The following is a 19086-nucleotide window of genomic DNA, read 5'->3' as shown; positions in this document are numbered from 1 at the left end:
TTATAGCGTTGAGCAGAAAGGCTGGTGTATTCCGATGGACAGGGAGGAGGCATAGGTATAGCTAAACAGGGCAGAGGCACTCTGCAGGGGAGCAGTGTGCAGGGAAGCGGTGTGCAGGGGAGCCGTGTGCAGTGAGCAGGGGAGCCGTGTGCAGGGAAGCGGTGTGCAGGGGAGCCGTGTGTAAGGGAGTGGTGTTCATGGGAGCCTTGTGCAGTGAGCAGGGGAGCCGTGTGCAGGGGAGCCCTGAGCAGGGGGGACACCTTCAAGGGAGAAAGCTAGGGTGGTTATTTTCTGCACACACTGTCAGAATCTATACTTGGCCCAGAGGAAAGCTCTTTCATGCTTCTGAGCCCTGTGCCAGGGTTCTCTCCGTGGGCGTGAGGTTCTGGGGTCCTGACACAGCTCTGCCTATGTCAGAGACACACATTCCCTCAGGACTTCACTCAGCGCTTTCTCCATTCCTTTATCTTGCTGTGGGAAGACACTACTTTTTCCACCTTGCACAGGAGGAAACCTGCCATCACATCATGGGGCAGTAAGGATCACAGAACGGATTCAAGCCCCAGCAACACGTCTGCCCGCGCCACACAATTCTTTCCAACCACTCTACTATCCTATTCTCTGTTCTGCTTTCTCTTTTGATTTCAACACAGCTTGCTAGACTGGTAATACAGCTCAATGGTGGAGAATTGTCTAGTTAGTGTAAGGCCCTAGGGTTCTGTCCCAGCACTGCAACCCCACCCCCACCCCTGGCTCCCAGGCCCCTCCCTACATGATAATGAAGCCCCCCCCCCCACACACACAGTAATTCGGTTTACTGAGAGACAGGTATTTAACAGGGACATGGGGTGTAATTTCTGTTCATTCACAGGTGGTACTGCAGCAAACAACTCCACAGAGCCCAGATAGCTGATCTCTCCCGTGCTGAGAACTATGAAAACTTTAAGCCTAAGACAATGTTCTGTGTCATTTCTGTCACCTCAGCCATCAGCTGTACTGCATAGGGTTTGCTTACAGATGACCAACCAACATTTGAATTTGGGGGACATAATTTCCTTGTAGGAATATATTAAATTTAGTTTTATGTGTGTGTTTTGCCTTTATAGATACATGTGAGTTATATGTGGTCCTGGTATACAAAAGTCAGAAAAAGGTATCTAAAGCCTTAGAACTGGAGTTACCATGTAGGTGCTGGAGTTGAACCCAGGTCCTCTGCAAGACCAACAAGTACACTTAACCTCTGAGCCATCTCTCCTGACCTGGGAGTATATTAATGGGATAAAATAAAATCTACTCAGACTCTGCAAGCCAACTTATTTCAAACCCTGCCATAGAGAGGAAGAGGACGAGGAGGAGGGAGAGGAGGAGGAAGAAGAAATAGAGATGGAGGAAGAGAAGGAAGGGGAAAGGAGAGCACAATGAAGGGTTAGGGGTTGAGCTTACCTGGGATGCCGGAGGCCCTGGCAACACCATAAAACAACGAAGAAAAGGAGCAGTGACTCAGCAGCTCCTTGTATAGACACTCCAGGCCCCAAAGCACTAATTCCTGACTTCCAACTGCAAGGTGAGAAAGTGTGGGGCAGGAAGGGGCTGCTGGGATGGGAGGAACCTGCTGGTTTCTGCTCGTTCCCTTTCCAAGCCTTGGCTCACTGAAGAACACACCCAGAGCCTTTCCGCGGCCTGGTTGTCTCAATATCCATGGCTAAACCAAACAGTCTAGATGTAATAGGTGTAGCTCTCGAGGGCCGGCTGCACCTTGTCTTCACTTCCTGTGGTTGCCTCAGTATTCTTGGAGGGAAATGGGCAAAGGTAGCAAGAAAAGCTCATCTCAAATTTATATTCTGGCGCCTTGGTATTGGGGACTCCAGGACCCTGAGGACCCCAAAATCTGCAGATGCTCAAAAGTATGACAGATAGAGCCGCGGGGTGTTTGTGTGATTCTATACAGCTCAGCCTCCATATTTACAATGTGGAGGGCAGTGTAACTATCATGGAGATGGCTTGGGATATTGATAGTAAGGAGACATGACACAGAGAAGGCCTCTGTCTAAATGTTCAGCCTTTATTTTCTGTGGTTGTTTGCGTCCATGGATGTCGACTCCACGGCTCTCGAGGGCCGGATGCACCTTGTCTTCACTCCCTGTGGTTGCCTCAGTATTCTTGGAGGGAAATGGGCAAAGGTAGCAAGAACAGCTCATCTCAACTGGCTTAGAACCCTCAGCTGTTAGGACAGACAGGGAACTGGGCCCAGAGAAGGGATTTCCTCTACCAGAGCTTCACAGCAGCAAGAGGACAGGAGCTGGGACCTTGACCCTGTAGGCTTCATGTGGGAACTTTGGATCTGTTCTGTCTCACCAGGACTTTGGGAGGGACGGGTCTTGTCTTCGTGCTGTTGGAGAGAAGCTCCGTGAGGGTGGTGGCCAGCCCAGAGTTGGCCCACAGCAAGGGTCATACTGCTTCCGAATGTGAGTTCAAGTCCTGATGGTGTTACCTGTAAGTGGTCTGGAAGAAAACCATGCTTAGTTGGGCGGTGGTGGCGCACACCTGTAATCCCAGCACTCTGGGAGGCAGAGGCAGGCAGATTTTCTGAGTTCGAGGCCAGCCTGGTCTACAGAGTGAGTTCCAGGACAGCCAGGGCTACACAGAGAAACCCTGTCTTGAAAAAACCAAATCCAAAAAAAAAAAAAACAAAAAAGAAAAACAGAGAAAACCATGCTTAAATTGTGAACCAGCAATCCTTGGTCCTTATAGGTTGTAAAGACGAACTTGAGAATGTCTCAGTAACAGCGTGTGTTTGCTCATGGGGTTGACAGAGGTATCGGACCAGGCAGTGGTATTTCCTCTACTGCACACGTGTACAGCACTGAGAAGCTCCCTTCTCAGAGGCTGAGATGTCTGTCTCCCCCTTGCCTGGCCCCAGGAAAGATCTGGCACTAGGAATGGGAGTTCTGGCCTGCTCGCACATGATAGAAAGGGGAGCCTTACTCAGCCATTGTTTTTCTCTGTGACATCAGTTTTCCTGTAGCTAAAAAGAATGTTTGTGTTTCTTTTGAGACAGGGTCATATTTTGAGACAGAGTTTTTAATTTTATTGTTCAGACTGGTCTCTTAAGTAATAGGACTAGCATGGGCCACCGTGCCTGGCACAGAGTCTGGATTTTTGGCTTTCAAACTTTACATACAACAGAATCCCTTTTTTGGAGGGGAGACAGAAGCAGGTGGATCTCTGTGAGTTTGAGCCCAGCCTGCTCTCCACAGAGAGTTCTAGGATAGTGAGGGCTACACAAAGAGATCCTGTCTTAATAAACTAAGATAATGTGTTGGTACTTCAGCACGTAAACCTGGCAAGAACAGAGCTACTCTGATTGTGTGGTGAGGAACCCGGGACTCCCCTAGCTGCCCTTTTCCCAGCCCCCCCATATTCCTACCCTTTGTAGACCATGTAGACCAATGTGTACTTCAGAGTCTGCAGGCTCTTCCAGCTCCAACTCTGGTGACTGTTCTTGGGATCATGAATCCTTTCCCAAAGCCTCCCCCTTCCCCCCCCCCCCCCAGTTCTGGCTGTGCTAGGCACACCTCGCAAATGTGCACTTTGTGAAGATCCTCAACCTGAGAACATCAGGTGGCTCTCCCAGCGCTGACACTTAGCTTGTCTCTGTTAGGCCCTAACAGAAGCCACCCCATTTCCCATAGAGGGGCCCAACACATGGTAACTCCTTAGATTCCTCCCCAGGAAACAGGTCTGGGGTGAGCGGGTCGAACCCGCTTTCTACCTAGCAGCAGCCCCGCCCAGCTGTGTATGTTTCCAAGAGGAGGGTGGTGAGACAGTGGGAACCTGGAGGTGACTTGCTTTTTTGGCTTCTCAGGAGAAGGCCATCAGCATCTGGGAGTCAAAGGACTTCTTCTTTGAACTTGAGCCTCTTCCGGGAGCTGTGGAAGCTGTGAAGCAGATGGCCAATCTGCAGAAGTAAGTATGTCTTCCTGCCCAGGGACTCGCTCCAGGCCTGCACCTTTATCTTGCTGTCATGTCCTTCTCAGTCTTCCAAGGGCTGGAGTGGGAGCAAAGGTCAGGGATGCCATTTTGTCCTGGTAATCTGAGAGCTTGTGTGGGCTGAAGCCCTCACTCCACACCCACCCTCTGCGGTCCTCTGAAGCCTGTGGGATCTTGGACAGTGTGCTTCCATGAGATCTGTTCAAGCACAGCCTTACTCACACCATACCATTACTTACTGACCCCATACCTTGACGCTCACCCATTTTAAGTGTAGGGTTCAGGGGCTGTCAGAACATGTGCAAAGCTGTTGAGCCACTGCTACCCTCAGTTTCAGAATTTTATCATCATTCTCTAAAAGAACATGTCAAACCTATAAGTACAATGCTTGTTGCTGGCCTCCTGTGGTTCCTAAGAACCACCGATCCACTCTCTGCCGTTATAGACAGTTCATGTAAGTACTATCATCTAGCATGTGGTCTGCCTTCTGAAACTTAATGCTTTTAAGGTTTATTTATTTTGTAGTTTATTTATTTCTTTTACTCTATAAATCTGTGTGACTGGGGATGGATTTTTTTGTGTGGCTTATGTATGATAGGCAAGTGCTGTAACCATTGAGCTATACCACCAACCACGTACTTATGCTTTAGACAGTGGAGTAATCAATTGTATAGGCAGGCTGCATTGTGTGTGGGTCCATTACTTGGTGGACATTTGGACTGTTTCTGTCTTTTGACTTTGTAAGTAGGACTGCTGTGAACATTTGTGCTAACATTTGTTTGAACACCTGCTGTTGATTCTTTGGGGCATATACCTTGGAGTAGAACTGTGGGGTCATAGGCAATTTTATATTTAATGTTTTAAAGAACCATCAAGCTATTTCCCCCTAACTTTAGAAAGACTGCAGTTTCTTGGCAAGCTTGGCAACACTTATCATTGTCTTTTGTTTTCTAGCTATCTTGGTGGTGGTTATAACTATGGTCTCTGGTGTTTTTTTTCTTTTATTTTGTGTATGGGTGCTTTTATCTGAATGCATGTCTGTGTACCACATGCATGCCTTGTGCCTGAAGAGGCCAAAAAAAGGTATCAGATCCTCTGGAACTAGGGTCAGAGATGGTTCTGAGCCATGTGAGTGCTGGAGTAGAACCCGGATCCTTTAGACGATTGAGCAGTGTTTTTAACTGCTGAGCCATCTCTCCAGCCCCTTAACTTTGGGTCTTATTTTCAGATCATCATATCTATCCATCTATCTATCTATCTATCCATCCGTCTGTCTGTCTGTCTGTCTGTCTTTGTACTGAGAAGGACTGAACCAAGGGTTTTGTTTGGACCAGGTATCTTAGTTACTTTTCTGTTGCTGTGAAGAGGCACCATATCCAGGACAACTTGTAAATGAAAGCATTTCGTTGGAGGTTTGCATATAGTTTTGGAAAGTTAGTCCATGACCATCTTGGTGAGGAGCATGGTGGCCGGCGGGCACACATCATGGGCACACATCATAATGGAGGAGCAGTTGGGAGCGTCTATATTATTTGCAAGATGGAGGCAGAGAGATTGGAATTTGCCCTGGTTCAACCTCAAAGACACTCCTAGTGATACCTCCTTCAACAAGGTCACACCTTCTAATCCTTAGCAGTGGCCAGCTGGGAACCAAAACATTAAATATATGAGCCTGCGGGGGGGTGAGGTGGGGTGGGTGGGGGTGGGTGGGGGGGGTGAGGGGTGGCACTGTAATTCAAACCACCAGACTAGGTAAATGCCCCAGTCCCCTTGGTCCTTTTCCCTTCCTCCCTCCCTCCCTTCCTTCCCTTCTTCCTTCTCTTCCTCCTCTTCCTCCTCCTCCCTCCCCCCACCTCTTTTTCTCTTTCTTTTTCCTTTTTCATATAGGGTCTCACTATGTAGCTCTAGCTGGCCTGGAATTTGCCATGTAGACCAGGCTAGTCTTGAAATAATGGAGGTCTATTTGTCTCTATCTCCTTACCAGTGGGATTAAGGGCATACACGACCATACCCCACTCACAGCTCCCCTCTATGAGCTGTCAGCTGTGTTAGTATCTGATTAGTCTCACACCTTTTGTTGAAAAGACTATTTTCCCATTGAATTGTCTTGGCACTCAATTTAAAGTCAGTTGACCCCAAATGTAAGGGTTTACTTTGAGATTTGCCCATGATTCTGCTTAAATTTAGCAAACCGAATTACAAATGTAATATGGTATAATATAATATAATATGATATAATATAATATAATATAATATAATATAAATGCCTCTAAAACTTTCCACTGGTGGGATGGCTCAGCAGGTAAAGACACTTGCTGCCAAGCTTGGGGCTAACTCCCGAAGCCACATAGTAGAAGAAGAGAACTGATTCTTGTAAATCTTCCTTTGATTTCTGCATGCACACACACACACACATACACACACACACCACTGTAAATTCAACTCTGACTAAACAGGTACAAGGAAAACAAAATGCTTGTAGTTTGAGTTGAATTGTACACCTTGTTTGGTTGGTACTTCACCTTTGGGCTTGAGCTCAGGCCGTGTGCTTCCTGTGTCTTACGGAATGAATTTGATTTATAAAGATCTATGGCAAGAGCTTGGGATGCAGGCTTGGCTGGCCCTACATACTTGTGAGTTCCTCACCCCTGGATTTAACCTATTTTTATTATTTATTTTCTGAGATTGTAAAATAATTACATCATTTCCCCCTTCCCTTTCCTCCCCCCATCATCTCATATACCCCTCCTTGCCCTCTTTCAAATTCATGGCTTCTTCTTTTTTTTTTTTTTTTTTTTTTTTTGGTTTTTTGGATTTGTTTGTTTGTTTGTTTGTTTTTTCGAGACAGGGTTTCTCTGTATAGCCCTGGCTGTCCTGGAACTCACTCTGTAGACCAGGCTGGCCTCGAACTCAGAAATCTGCCTGCCTCTGCCTCCCAGAGTGCTGGGATTACAGGCATGCGCCACTACTGCCCGGCATGGCTTCTTTTAAAAATTAATTGTTACACACACATAGATATGCTTGTGTGCACATGTGTACACACACACACACACACACACTGCTAAATATAAAAGTACAAAGTGCCCAGTCTATATAATGTTATGTGTCTGTTTTCAGGGCTATTTAGTATTGGATAGCCAATTGTTCTTTTTCCTGAGAAAGACTGTTTTTACCCACTCTCACATTCCTTAGTTGCTGTGTTTGTTTGTGTAGTTTGGAGGCCTCCTGAGCTCTCCCCCATCCATTCCAGCAAGTCTATTGTTCTTGTTCTTGTTCAGCTCACAGTCGGGTAGTCCTGTTGGAGTAGACTTTGGTCGCAGCTCTGGCATTACCAGGAGACACACTTGCACAGCAAACTCAGTATTCCTCTGACTCCTAAAACCTTCCCAGGATCCTCTCCCAAAATGGTCCCTGAGGGGCAGAAGCATTGTTGTAAGTGTCTCCATTGGACAAGACTACATAACTGTTGATCAGTTGTGGGCTTGTGTGATGGTGTCCATCAGTTGTATTGAGACGTCCTTGCTGAGGGATGATACCTACACTTAACCTGTGGGAATAAGGACAAATGTTTAGCATGTAGTGAGAGACTTTGCTGGCTTGGGGACTTAGAAGAGTGGCAGTTGTAGGTTCTTTTCCAAGATTCATGGCTTCACGTGCCCCGAGTATTCAGCTTGATTCCCAGTACCAGGCATAATTTCCTCCTGTTGAATGGGTCTTATGTCCAAGTAGAGAGCGGGTGGCTTCCCGAAGTGCCATTACTGTACCATGAGGGTGACTACGGTGCCATGCTCGTCGCTGTGGTGGATCTCTTGTCTGCGTAGGGCTGTTGGCTGCCTCCCTCCTTTGGAAGCTTGCATTGGTACCTTAAGGCACTGCGACAGCTAGTTGCCAGGGAGGAGGCCTCCAGGTCAGCTCCAGCTCAGAGTCTCCAGCCCCTCTTCCTGAGGTGCATGCTGTCTTTAGCATTAGCACTTACCTTCCATCTCCAGGACACAGGGTCAACCAAAGAGAGCGGCAGGAGCTATTTGGGAGTCTCTTGGGCAAGCCTGACCAACAACTCAAAGGAGGGCCTCTTATACCTAATGTTGGGATTTTTGTTTGATTGTCTTTGGCTCTTGGAGGAAGCATTGCCAGTTCAGATGGAAAAATTTCACTAGGTCTATATATGCATAGTTATAAGCCAACTTATGACTTTACAGACATTTTTATTATTATTTCATTCTTACCTTCCTTTGAACCTATTTTGAATAAAAAAAATCTGAAAGAAAAGTTATATTTAGAGAGATAGAAAGAAAAAGAAAGAAAAGAAAGAAAGAAAGAAAGAAAGAAAGAAAGAAAGAAAGAAAGAAAGAAAGAAAGAAAGAAAGAAAGAAGAAAGAAGCTTAGAGAGTGGTGAGGTGGCTCCGGAGATGGAAGTGCTTCCGGTGAGCCTCCCTGAGTAAGAGTCCTGGGACTCACAGAGCAGAGGAAGAGAACTGACTCCGGTCAGTCGTCCCCTGACCTCCGCGTGTACACGGTGGCACCCCCCAGATGGAATAAGTAAATGTAAGGTTTGTATTTTAAAAAAGAGTTAGGTGGACTAATCAGAATACATTATATACATGTATGAAACTGTCAATAAACAAATTTAATCAGTAAAAAGTTATATTTTTAATAAAAGTATACTTTTGGTATATCTAATATGTTAATAGGCCTCTTGTATTAGTCAACTTTGTGCTGCTACAAACACCTGAGAAAATCAGTTTAGGAAAGGCAAAGGCTTGGGGGCTTGAGAAGTGGGCTCAGCAGTAATGAGCTCTTGTTCTTGTGGAGGGCCTGGCTTTGATTCCAGCGCCCACATGGCTGTCTGTAACTTCAGCCCAGTGGGATTGGCTGCCGTCCTCTGAGCGTGGGTGTGAAAGGAAAGCTTTGCCCGCCCGTCCACACCCATGCTTTTTAGAATCCTCATTGCCTCCTGTGTGTGCACCAAACATTACCGCCGCACCGCTACATCCTGGCGCAGGGCCTTTGAACAGGGTCTGCAGCTGGGCTGCTCAGGCTCATGCCTGGCAAGCTCTCCACCTTCCTGAAGCTCTGTTTCTTAAACTGTTTAAACTGCAGCAAATAAGAAACTAGCCACAGGATCGTGCTGTGGCTCCTGGCACAGAGTAAGGTGCTCCGTAAAGACAGCAATGTTGCTGTGACCCACGGGAGTCAGGAGATGTGCGCACGGAGGCTTCCCGCGGGACTGCTGCGTTCACACTGCAGTGTGGCCCTGCCAAGGCGGGGAATCCAGACGCAGAAGCCACACCACACTGTATGATCTCAGTTACACAAAATGTCTGGTTGCTCACCAAGATGCAGGGCAGTTGTCTCCAGGGGCTAGCAAAGGTGGGAATAGGTACTGACTGCTTAGTAAGGCTTCTTTTGTGGGGGATGGAAATATTCTAAAAATTAAGTTTCAGTTGTGTTTGATAAAACACTACAGATATATTAAAATTTATTTAATTATATTCTTTAAATGGGTCAATGTTATATGGATTAACTCAGCACAACTTAAATCAGGATGTGGTGGTGGCATATACTTTCAATCCTAGCCCTCAGAGGCAGAGGTAGGTGAATTTTTGTGAGTTCAAGGCCAATCTGGTTTATATGGCAATCTCCTGGCCAAGCAGGGCTACATGGTGAGACCCTGTCACAAAAACAAAACAAAGCAAACAACACCAAACCCCAAACAACACAAAAAGACCCTTAAAATCAGTTTGCTTGACTTTTAAGAAGATACAAGCAGCTGATGTGTTTATTTAGCTGATGTGTGATGTGGGTGAATAGTTCACTGAACTAGAGAAGCCAGCCAGAAAACACACTCCAGACGCTCTGGGACTTGCAAATCGGTCTGTAGCTGGGGAAAGCAGCTTGGTGGTTGCTGGGGCTCTGGGGTCAGGAGGTCAGGCAGGGGCAGGTGGGAGAAGGGTGGGGAGATGGGGGAGGTGTTGCTGGGGCTCTGGGGTCATTAGGTCAGTTAGGGGCAGATGAGGGAGAGTATTTTCTACTTTTGACGGTGGAGATCTGCTTTTGTGGCATGTGAAGACAGCTTGCCTACTGGCCTTCCCTCTAAGGTTCAGGATGTGTGTGAGGAAAAGCCAGTCTAAGGCTAGATCTTCATGAGGCAGCTTCCACAGAGGCTGGGGCAGACACTGCCAACCGTGTCGTCTCTGCACCTGCTCTTTTCCGGAACACTGAGCAAATACAAGCGAAACTCCCCAGAGACCACCACACAGGCTTCCACAGATTATCCCAGGGACTAATTTTCTAAAATGTCCCACCACTGTCACAGCTCGGCTTGATGGGCCATCCCATACAGAGTAGAACACAATGCTGTTACTGTTTGACAGTGGGGTGGTGGTGGTCATTGGGAATCCATCCTGTGGGTGTGGGGAGGAGCAGACACCTGGGAAGCCCTTCTGGGTGAGGGTCAGCAACCCAGAGCCATGGAGGTGCACGGATCATGCAAAGCCCATGGCCCTCTTGAGGCTCCACGCCAGAGAACTTGTCTTGGTGCAGCCTGCCTCCCTTCCTGGGCAGCCTGCAGCCCGGTGGTGGGATTCCTTTATTCCTTTCCTTATTCCTTTTTTTAAAAGATTTATTTATTTTATGTATATAAGTACACTGTAGCTGTCTTTAGACGCACCAGAAGAGGGCATCAGATCTCATTAAAGATGTTTGTGAGCCGCCTTGTGGTTGCTGGGAATTGAACTTGGGACCTCTGGAAGAGCAGTCAGTGCTCTTAACCTCTGAACCGTCTCTCCAGCCTTCCTTATTCCTTTCAATCAGCTAGGGATGAAGTTCTCCTTCAGCTGTCTGTAGGCTCTGCAGTAGTTTTTCCCTTGATTCTTTTCCTCCTCCCTTTTTGGTGCTGGAGATGGAACCCAAGGCCTTGTCTGTTGGACACACCTTCTCTACCATTGAGCCTCCAGTCCTCTGTATCTGTTCAGTGCTGTGCTTGTCGGCGAATGCCCATTTCTCTCCCTGTTTTCTTATTCAGCTAAGACTGTATGTGATTAGCTAAGCTAACCTTCTGGGTCTAGTCCTGCAAACATCGCCCCACCTCAGAGTTGATCGCCTGTAGTCAGGGCAGATCATTTGCAGCTATCCAAGACTTTTCAGTGGGGTGGAAGCTGCGCATTGTAGCCTCTTGTGTGGGAAGACACAGAACAGTGGGTTTTCCCATGACAGGTGCAGTCTCAGTCCCTGGCAGGGCTCGGCTAACAGAGGTGGGCGGTGTGCAGCGGTGTGGAGATAGCTACAGGGCTCACTGTCCTTTCTCTTCTGGCAGCACCGATGTCTTCATCTGTACAAGTCCCATCAAGATGTTCAAGTACTGTCCCTATGAGAAGGTAAGGAGTCCGTCCCAGGACAGGGCCCCGTCTGATGCTCCCTGACTCTCTGCACCAGCCTGAGGCTCTAGCTCATGCTGGCTGGGCTTGTTCTGACATAGGCTTGGTGGGACGGGTACTTGCCACATTTGTCAGATGCGCCGGGCCCAGAAAAGGCTGGTAAAGGAGGCAACAGGGATCAGAGAGAGGACCATGCCTGGGAGGGGCTGGAAGCCGAAGGACGCCCTGCATGAACATCCCCTCCCCTCAGCTCCTTCTCACACTCGCCTTTGTGGTGCTGGGAATGGACCTCAGCATCACACATGCCAGGCCAGTGCTCCGGCACTTAGCTGCATCCTTAGGCCCACACGAAAAGTCCGACCAAGACCTGCACACGTCGGTGAATGGCCCAACACCCAGAAGGCTGAGACAGGGACCGCAAATTCCAGGCAAGCCTGTGCTACATAGTGAATTCAAGGCTACAGTGAGATCTGTCATACACCTCCCCCCCAAAAAACAGAAAGTCTAGGCAAGGAAGTGTAAGTTTGTTTTTCTGTGTGCTCTTTTGTCTTAACTGAAAGAGGTAGAGGCACAGGGGGAGCCTTGTGTACCGTAGAAGCTCCCGGTTGCTGTCTGTGTGGGGAGGATAGGGCCACCACAGCTTGCAGGTTTCCCAGACACTCAGGAGGCTGAGTTTTCCCCAACTCAGGCTTCTGCATATCTCCACCTTCCTCTCTTCCCACGCAATGCTGTCCTTAGCCTGGAGTTGCTCTGTGCCTTGCTTAGGGAGGCTGGCACACCATGGCAGCTAGTGCGGGTTATGTGAGCAGTTGCCGTGCCAGCTGGGCTCATCCCAACATGGAGAACTATAAAGTTATTGGGGGGGGGGTGATTTTGTATATGAGTACTGTATTTATATCATTCTTACCCACCCTCCCTCTCCAACCCCTCCCCTGTCTCCCCTCTCAAATTAACAAGCTCTTCTTTAATTATTCATTCTCTGTGTGGGTCTCCGCATCTGTCCCTCCTTCCCTCCCTCCCTCCCTCCCTCCCTCCCTCCCTCCCTCCCTCCCTCCCTCCCTCCCTCTCCTGATCCGTTTAGTGTTTCTTGCATATGCATGTGCTTAGGGCCAGCCTCCTGGGTAACCTATGGGGAAGCCCATCTCTGGAGAAAGGAGACTGTCCCACTCTTAGCAGCCGTGGATTCTCAGTAGCGCTTCATCTGGACCTGGGGCCTCGTAAAGATCCCTGCACTCACATTAACATGCCGACTGCTATTCTCATCACGTAGCTCTTGATTAGGTAATCACACTGTTGACGTTTTGTGGGTGAAGCTTTTTTGTCATATCTTCAAGAGACTATTTCAAAGCAGGCAATCTTTCTGGCTCCTCCTCTGTTGTTTTTCCTGAGCCTTAGATTCTGTGTCCTAGGGGTTGTATACCCCATTGTGCATTTCCGTTCTGAGCACTTGTGGCTCTAATAGTCACCATCTGCTGCACAAAGAACCTCCTTTGATGAGGGCAGGAGCCACACTTATGGGTATATAGATATAGACTGCAGTAAGAAGTTATATGGTTTAGGAAAATGATATAGATTGTCCTCGAGGGTCTGTAGCCTCTCTAGCCACAGGTAGTAGGCTGGGTCTGTGGCACCTGTCATAAATTCCCTCCTACTGAGTAAGCGTTAAGTCCTGTTAGACAGCTGTTGGTTAAAGTAAAAGTGGTAAAAGTGCTACTGCTGTATCGGAGCTGTCTTACCAGGCTTTAATGGGTTCACAGACTCTACACCTGGGAAGGGCTACTTAGCGATTTTCCCCCTTGGTACCTTGTGCAGTGCCTTTGCAATGCTAGGAGAACTAGTTCTCACTGAAGAGGCTTCCAGGTCAGTTTCAACTGGGTTCTCCAGGTATGTGGTATTCATCAGCAGTTACACTGTGCACCCAACCCCGCTTAAACTCTTAACTCAAGGTCTCCCCCGGCTCTACTATCGCATGCGGAACATGTTTTGAGTAAACAGCCTCTATTTGTTCGGAGATGAAGTGACCAAGTCTTTGCCTGGCTTTTCACTGGGTTGCTGTGTATCAAGTTGTTGAGAGTCCTTTCAGTATTCTAGAGACAGGCTCTTCATCAGAAGATGTGTTCTGCAGGTATTTTTTTTTTCTAGTCTGTGGCTTTTCATCTTCTTAGGTTTTTAAAAAAATTTTTTTTTAAAAAAACATTTACTTATTTTTTATCTATGTGTCCACAGAGCCTCGTGTTACGGTGAGTGTATGTTGATCAGATGACAGCCAGGAGAGTCAGTTCTCTCCTTGCACCGCATGCCTCCTGAAGGTCAAACTCAGGCTGTTAGCCTTGACTGCAAGTGCTTCTAACTTCACCTTAGTAGGTAAAGACTAGTTTTTGAGGCAGGATTTCATGGATAGTTCCACTGGCCTAGAACTTGCAATTCTCATACTGTGGCCTTCCAAGTGCTAGGACTACAGGTGTGTACTACCATACCTGGCTTAACAAAGCCTTAAATTTTTTTTTAATGTCACATATAGTCACATATATTTGGTCACATTCTTTCCCCTCCCTTCTTCCCCCCTCCCCCCCCCCCCAAGTCCATCCATTTCGTATAATAGGCTGATCCCTCCTTTCTAATCTATCAGATTCAGCATATCTGGTCTTATGTTGATGTTCATGCTACATTTGGATTGAAGTTTTGTGCAAGGTGATAGATACAGGTCTATTTCTAATCTATTCTATTCTACTTGTGTTGGCCAACTATTCCTGAGCATACAGACTGCCCTGGGATGTGGTTAATTCTATGATTAAAAAAAATTTTTTTGGCCGGGCGGTGGTGGCGCACGCCTGTAATCCCAGCACTCTGGGAGGCAGAGGCAGGTGGATTTCTGAGTTCGAGGCCAGCCTGGTCTACAGAGTGAGTTCCAGGACAGCCAGGGCTATACAGAGAAACCCTGTCTCGAAAAAACCAAATCAAAAAAAAAATTTTTTTTTCTTTCTTTCTTTTTTTTTTATTTTTTATTTTTTTTTATTTTTTTTTACTTCTACCAGTCCAGTAGCTCTCAATTGCAAAAAGTTTTCTTGGTTAGGGGTGGGACTCTGGGCCCACTTACCCATCTTGATGCTGTGCTTTTGTCTAGGTGGAACTTGTACAGGTCTTGTGACTGGTCTTAGTTAAGGTTTCTACTGTTATGACCAAAAGCAACTTGGAAAGGAAAGGGTTTATTTGGCTTATATATCCTGAATCATAATCCACATAAGGAAGCCGGTCAGGGACGCAAACCCAACCGGAACCTGGAGGCAGGAGCAGATGCAGAGGCCACGAAGGAGTTCTGCCTACTGGCTTGGTCCTCGAGACTTGGTCAGCCTGATTTCTGTAGAACTCAGGTCCTAGGACGTTACAACCCACAGTGAATGGCCTGGGCCTCCCTCCATCAATCACTAGTTAAAAAGATGCTCTACAAGCTTGCCTACAGCCTGATCATAGGAGGCATTTTTCTCAATTGAGGTTCTCTCATCTCAGATTAACATAAAAGTAACCAGGACAGGATCCTATCACAGTCTCCGCAAATTCATCTGTGCGTTAGCCCTGTTGAATCTGGAAGCACTATTTGGAGTTTCTCACCACCTCCGGATCTTAAAATCTTCCATATTCCTCTTCAGCATAGATACTTTGAGCCTTGAAGGGAGACGTTGGATGAAAACATCCCATTTAGGGCTGACTCTAAAAACTCTGCCTCTTTGCACATTATCTAGTTGCAGGTCTTTGTGTTAATTACAGTCTACTCCAGGAAGAAGCTTCGCTGTGAGGACTGAGCAGTGCATCAACCTATGGTTTTAGCTGTATGCCATTAGGAGTTGTTTTCCTGTTGTGTTCATTAGCACAATAGCTGTAGATTTCCCCTTAGGGCCCATGACCAATCCAGTCTCAAGTTCTTGGCCTCATTAACCATTTCAAGTATGGGGTCCATCTCGTGGAGCAGACCTTGTAGCCAGTCAGAAGCACCAGTGGGTAGAGCTTGCTTGCAGAGGGTCGCTGTTGTAATTCTCAGGATTTGTAGCTGGGTGAGACTATTACTCTTTTCCTCAGGTGGTATCTATTTTATCTTCTAGTTCTATAAACACTAGTCAGTAGCAGTGAAGCTTCTAGCTGAGCATCAACTTCAATTTCCCCATGTTCGATGACGTAAGTATATCTTCAGCAATAGGGCCTTACCATCAGGATTTACTCTCTGACACTTATATAACTGATAAAGATTTTTTTCCCCATTCTGTAATCTGTCTCTTTTCTTGACTGATGGTGTCCTTTGGTGTAAGAAGCTTTTTATCTTTTAATTAAGTTGTTTTCTTGACGTCCAGTTTTTGAGTACTTTACCTATTTTAGATATTAGCCCTTTGTCAGATGTGTAGTTGGTAGAAATCTTTTCCCATTAGGTAGCCCGCCGCTTTGCTGAATGATGGTGTCCTTTGCCATACAGAAGCTCCTCAGTTTCATGAGGTCCGGCTTATTAATTGTTAATCTCGGGGCCTGTGCTGATGGTGTTCTGTTTCAAAATTCTTTTCCTGTGCTAATGAGTTCAAGGCTATTCCCTCTTTCTATTTCATCGATCAGATTCAGGTCATCTGGTCTTATGTTGAGGTCTTTGATGCATTTGGATTGGGGTTTTGTGCATGGTGACAGGTCCGAGTCTGTTTCTATTCTTGCATGCGATGCTCTTCGGTATGAACTGTTTTTGAAGTGCAGAAGTTTCATACTTTTAGTTCTCACATGTAGGTTATGACCCACTTTGAGTTATTTTTTTATATGGTGGAATATTAGTAAAAGTAAAGGCTCTGATTTGTTTAGCAGGTGTATGCTTCTAGTTGTTTCTCTCTTGGAAAAGCAGTCTGGGATTTTTTTTTTTAATACCCTGGTCTAATTCCGACACTCTGAATGGGTTCATTGATCTCGCTTTTGCACTGTCTTGAAAGTTTCATAATAACTTTAAGACAGCGAGTTTTCCAACATTATTCTTTTAAAAATTTTAAATTAAACTACAGTTATAGCTAGGTATGGTGGCATATGCCTTTATCCTAGCACTTGGGAGACAGAGACAGGTAGATCTACGTGAACTCAAGGTCAACTTGTTCACAAGAACAGCACCAGGCCCATCCACAACAGTTACATTCCTTCTCTTCCTTGCCCCTCCAATCTCTTCCATGTCCCTCTTCCTCATTTCCTTTCAAGTTCATGGCCTCTTATTCTTTAATTAATACAGCATGCTCAGTCTGTTTAGTGTTGCTTGTATGTATGTTTTCAGGACTGAACACATGGTATTAGAAAACCAATACGAGGCTGCTGCTAAAACTCATTCCAAAGAGACAAAAGCAATGCCTCTCCTTCCCCTATAGTCCTAGTGGCAAACCGTGGCACGGGTCTGCTGCTCCAGCCCTTCTTCCAGCTGCTACATCCTTTTTGTCTCTTTCTCCTGCAGGGTCCCTTGAGCCAGGGATGGGGTGGCATAGATGGCTGATATATTTCTCCTTGCCTTTCTATCCATCCCCATCTCCAGACTGTGGTGGTTGTGGAGACCATTGGTATTTCTCCTACTATAAAACAGAAGTGAGGATAATGACAAGAAGCAGGAAATGGAAAAATATTCAAGCACACATGGGCTGCAGTAATAACCTGTTACTGAGAATGCAAATGTGGGGTGCACTGTAGCTGGTACATTGTTTAGTCAGTGGACAGCACTTGCTTCCCACTGGACACACAGTTGTCTAAGTTCCCAGTACTAGATGTGAATCTCCACCTGTGATTGGCCTTGAGTCCATTCAGAAAGCTGGGTCTGTCTAGTACCACGTGTCTACTACTGTACTAACTGACACATCTTGTCTGACATCTCTATCCCAAAGCATGCAGGATCCACAGCTGAGTGGGACTTTGGACCTTAATTCTCCCCAGCAGTCTTATTAGGGACTTCTGGCACTTCAGGAGTTGCTCTGAGGGAGGGGAGACTCTGGACCCAGCCCTGGCTTTATTTCTCCAAGTCAGCAGCCAAAACATAAAGCCTCCTGAGAAATGGGAAATTACCATTCAGGCCTGGAATGCAGCCCACTGTGGCGATAGCCTTTACTGTTTTAGGGCTCCTAGGGCCTCTGTGGCCAACAACTCCTGGCAAGGTTACCTGTTCTTCACACCGATGCTCCCAGTTGACCACCTGTTGGCTTCTGGGTGTGTGCTTTTTAGCATCTACAGGCCTGGGGCTTTGCAGTCTCACCCCTATCACCTGGGTGGGTGTCACATGTGCCTTAGCCAACCACAAAGCTCCCAAGAATTCCACAGCAGCACCTGGCCTTCACCCCCTTTGTGAACTAATGCTCCATGCTGGCTTCTTCAGGTGCATTCACATGTCTCTTAAATGAGTCTCCGAATCTGCAAAACACTCAGGGGTAAGCCCTGTGCCGTCTTTATGCAATAAAACCTTTCTACACAGGATGGGCAGAGCAGTGATCTGGTCCTGACCCACCATCCCATAATGAGTAGTGAGACTGTGGAGAGACAGCTGTGGTGAGGCACTGAAAGTCGGCTGTCATCTGCTTTGAGCCGTGTCAGGTGATCACAGAACTTCACCAAGGAGACACTAAATCAAACATAAGCAAAGTCTAACAGCTGGGCAGACTTTATCCCTTGGTATCTGCCGTTCCCTCCACAGAGCATGCAGTAGCATGGACGGGAGGCACGGACTTGGCCTCCACTAACCTCAGGCATGCTTTCAGAGCTGTTGCACTTCCACACCTTGGAGCTCTTCCACGGAACCTCCCCGCCCTTCCCCTTCTCTGGAGAACGTGGTGAGGGTGGCTGGGCCCTGTCCTCCCTTGCTGTGCTTCTGCTCGGGCTGGTTCCCTGTGTCAGGTGGCTCTGGGCTGGCACCATGGCTGGATCTGGAGCTGCGCCCTCCATCTACCATACCTGGCTGCTGGGGAGACCCTGGCTTGACAAACTGTCTATACCTCTAGCACCTTTTTTTCTTTTTCTGAGACAGGTGCTCTGGTGGACATGTTTCTTTTGGAGTGTTCTGGGGAGGAAAAGCTTTATTTCTTCTTACAAGTCTCAGATCACAATCCATCACTGAGGGATGTCTCTCTCTCTCTCTCTCTCTCTCTCTCTCTCTCTCACACACACACACACACACACGCACACACAGAGTTCTCTCTCACACACACAGTTCTCTCTCTCTCTCTCTCTCTCTCTCTCTCTCGGTATTTTCAAGACAGGGTTTCTCTGTAGCCCTGGCTGTCCTGGAACTCACTCTGTAGACTGGCCTCGAACTCAGAAATCCACCTGCCTCTGCCTCCCAAGTGCTGGGATTAAAGGCGTGCGCCACCACTGCCTAGCTACACACACACAAAGTTAAAAAGATAGATGTATGTATGTCACAGTCCTGTTTTGCCAGTGGGCACTCTTTATGCTGCTCTAAGTCCCTTAATCCTCCAAAGCCTTTCCTACTCCACACAGGGCTCTGCAAAGCCTCTAAAGCCCCGCACCAGTCTCCAGGCCCCTGCCAACCAGGTCTTCCTCAGGTCTCTGGTGACGCCATCCTCTCGGGCCCTGTGATGGGCACCATACATTGCTGCCCTCGTCCCTAGTTCCCTCAGGAGTGCCTGCCCCTCTGCTATTGTCCTCCGGCCCCTGGTACTCTGGGGACCTTAGCTGCTCGAAGACCGAGCATCTCCAATGGCTGGTAAGAGCCAGG

General features: G+C 47.3%; 1 protein-coding gene across 1 annotated transcript in view; it reads left to right on the top strand.

Moving 5' to 3' along the window:
* Nt5m (5',3'-nucleotidase, mitochondrial) overlaps window positions 1-19086 on the top strand; it is a 31498-nt gene that overhangs the window by 1329 nt on the left and 11083 nt on the right. Inside the window, exons 2-3 of the mRNA XM_052194420.1 lie at window positions 3866-3966; window positions 11306-11366. Coding sequence (XP_052050380.1) covers window positions 3866-3966; window positions 11306-11366 — 162 coding nt within the window. The remainder of the gene's footprint in view (window positions 1-3865; window positions 3967-11305; window positions 11367-19086) is intronic.

This window comes from Apodemus sylvaticus, chromosome 10 (assembly GCF_947179515.1).
Source record: "Apodemus sylvaticus chromosome 10, mApoSyl1.1, whole genome shotgun sequence".
Lineage (NCBI taxonomy): Eukaryota > Metazoa > Chordata > Mammalia > Rodentia > Muridae > Apodemus > Apodemus sylvaticus.
Note: the sequence above shows the minus strand (reverse complement) of the source record. Positions and strands in the feature narration are given on the sequence as shown.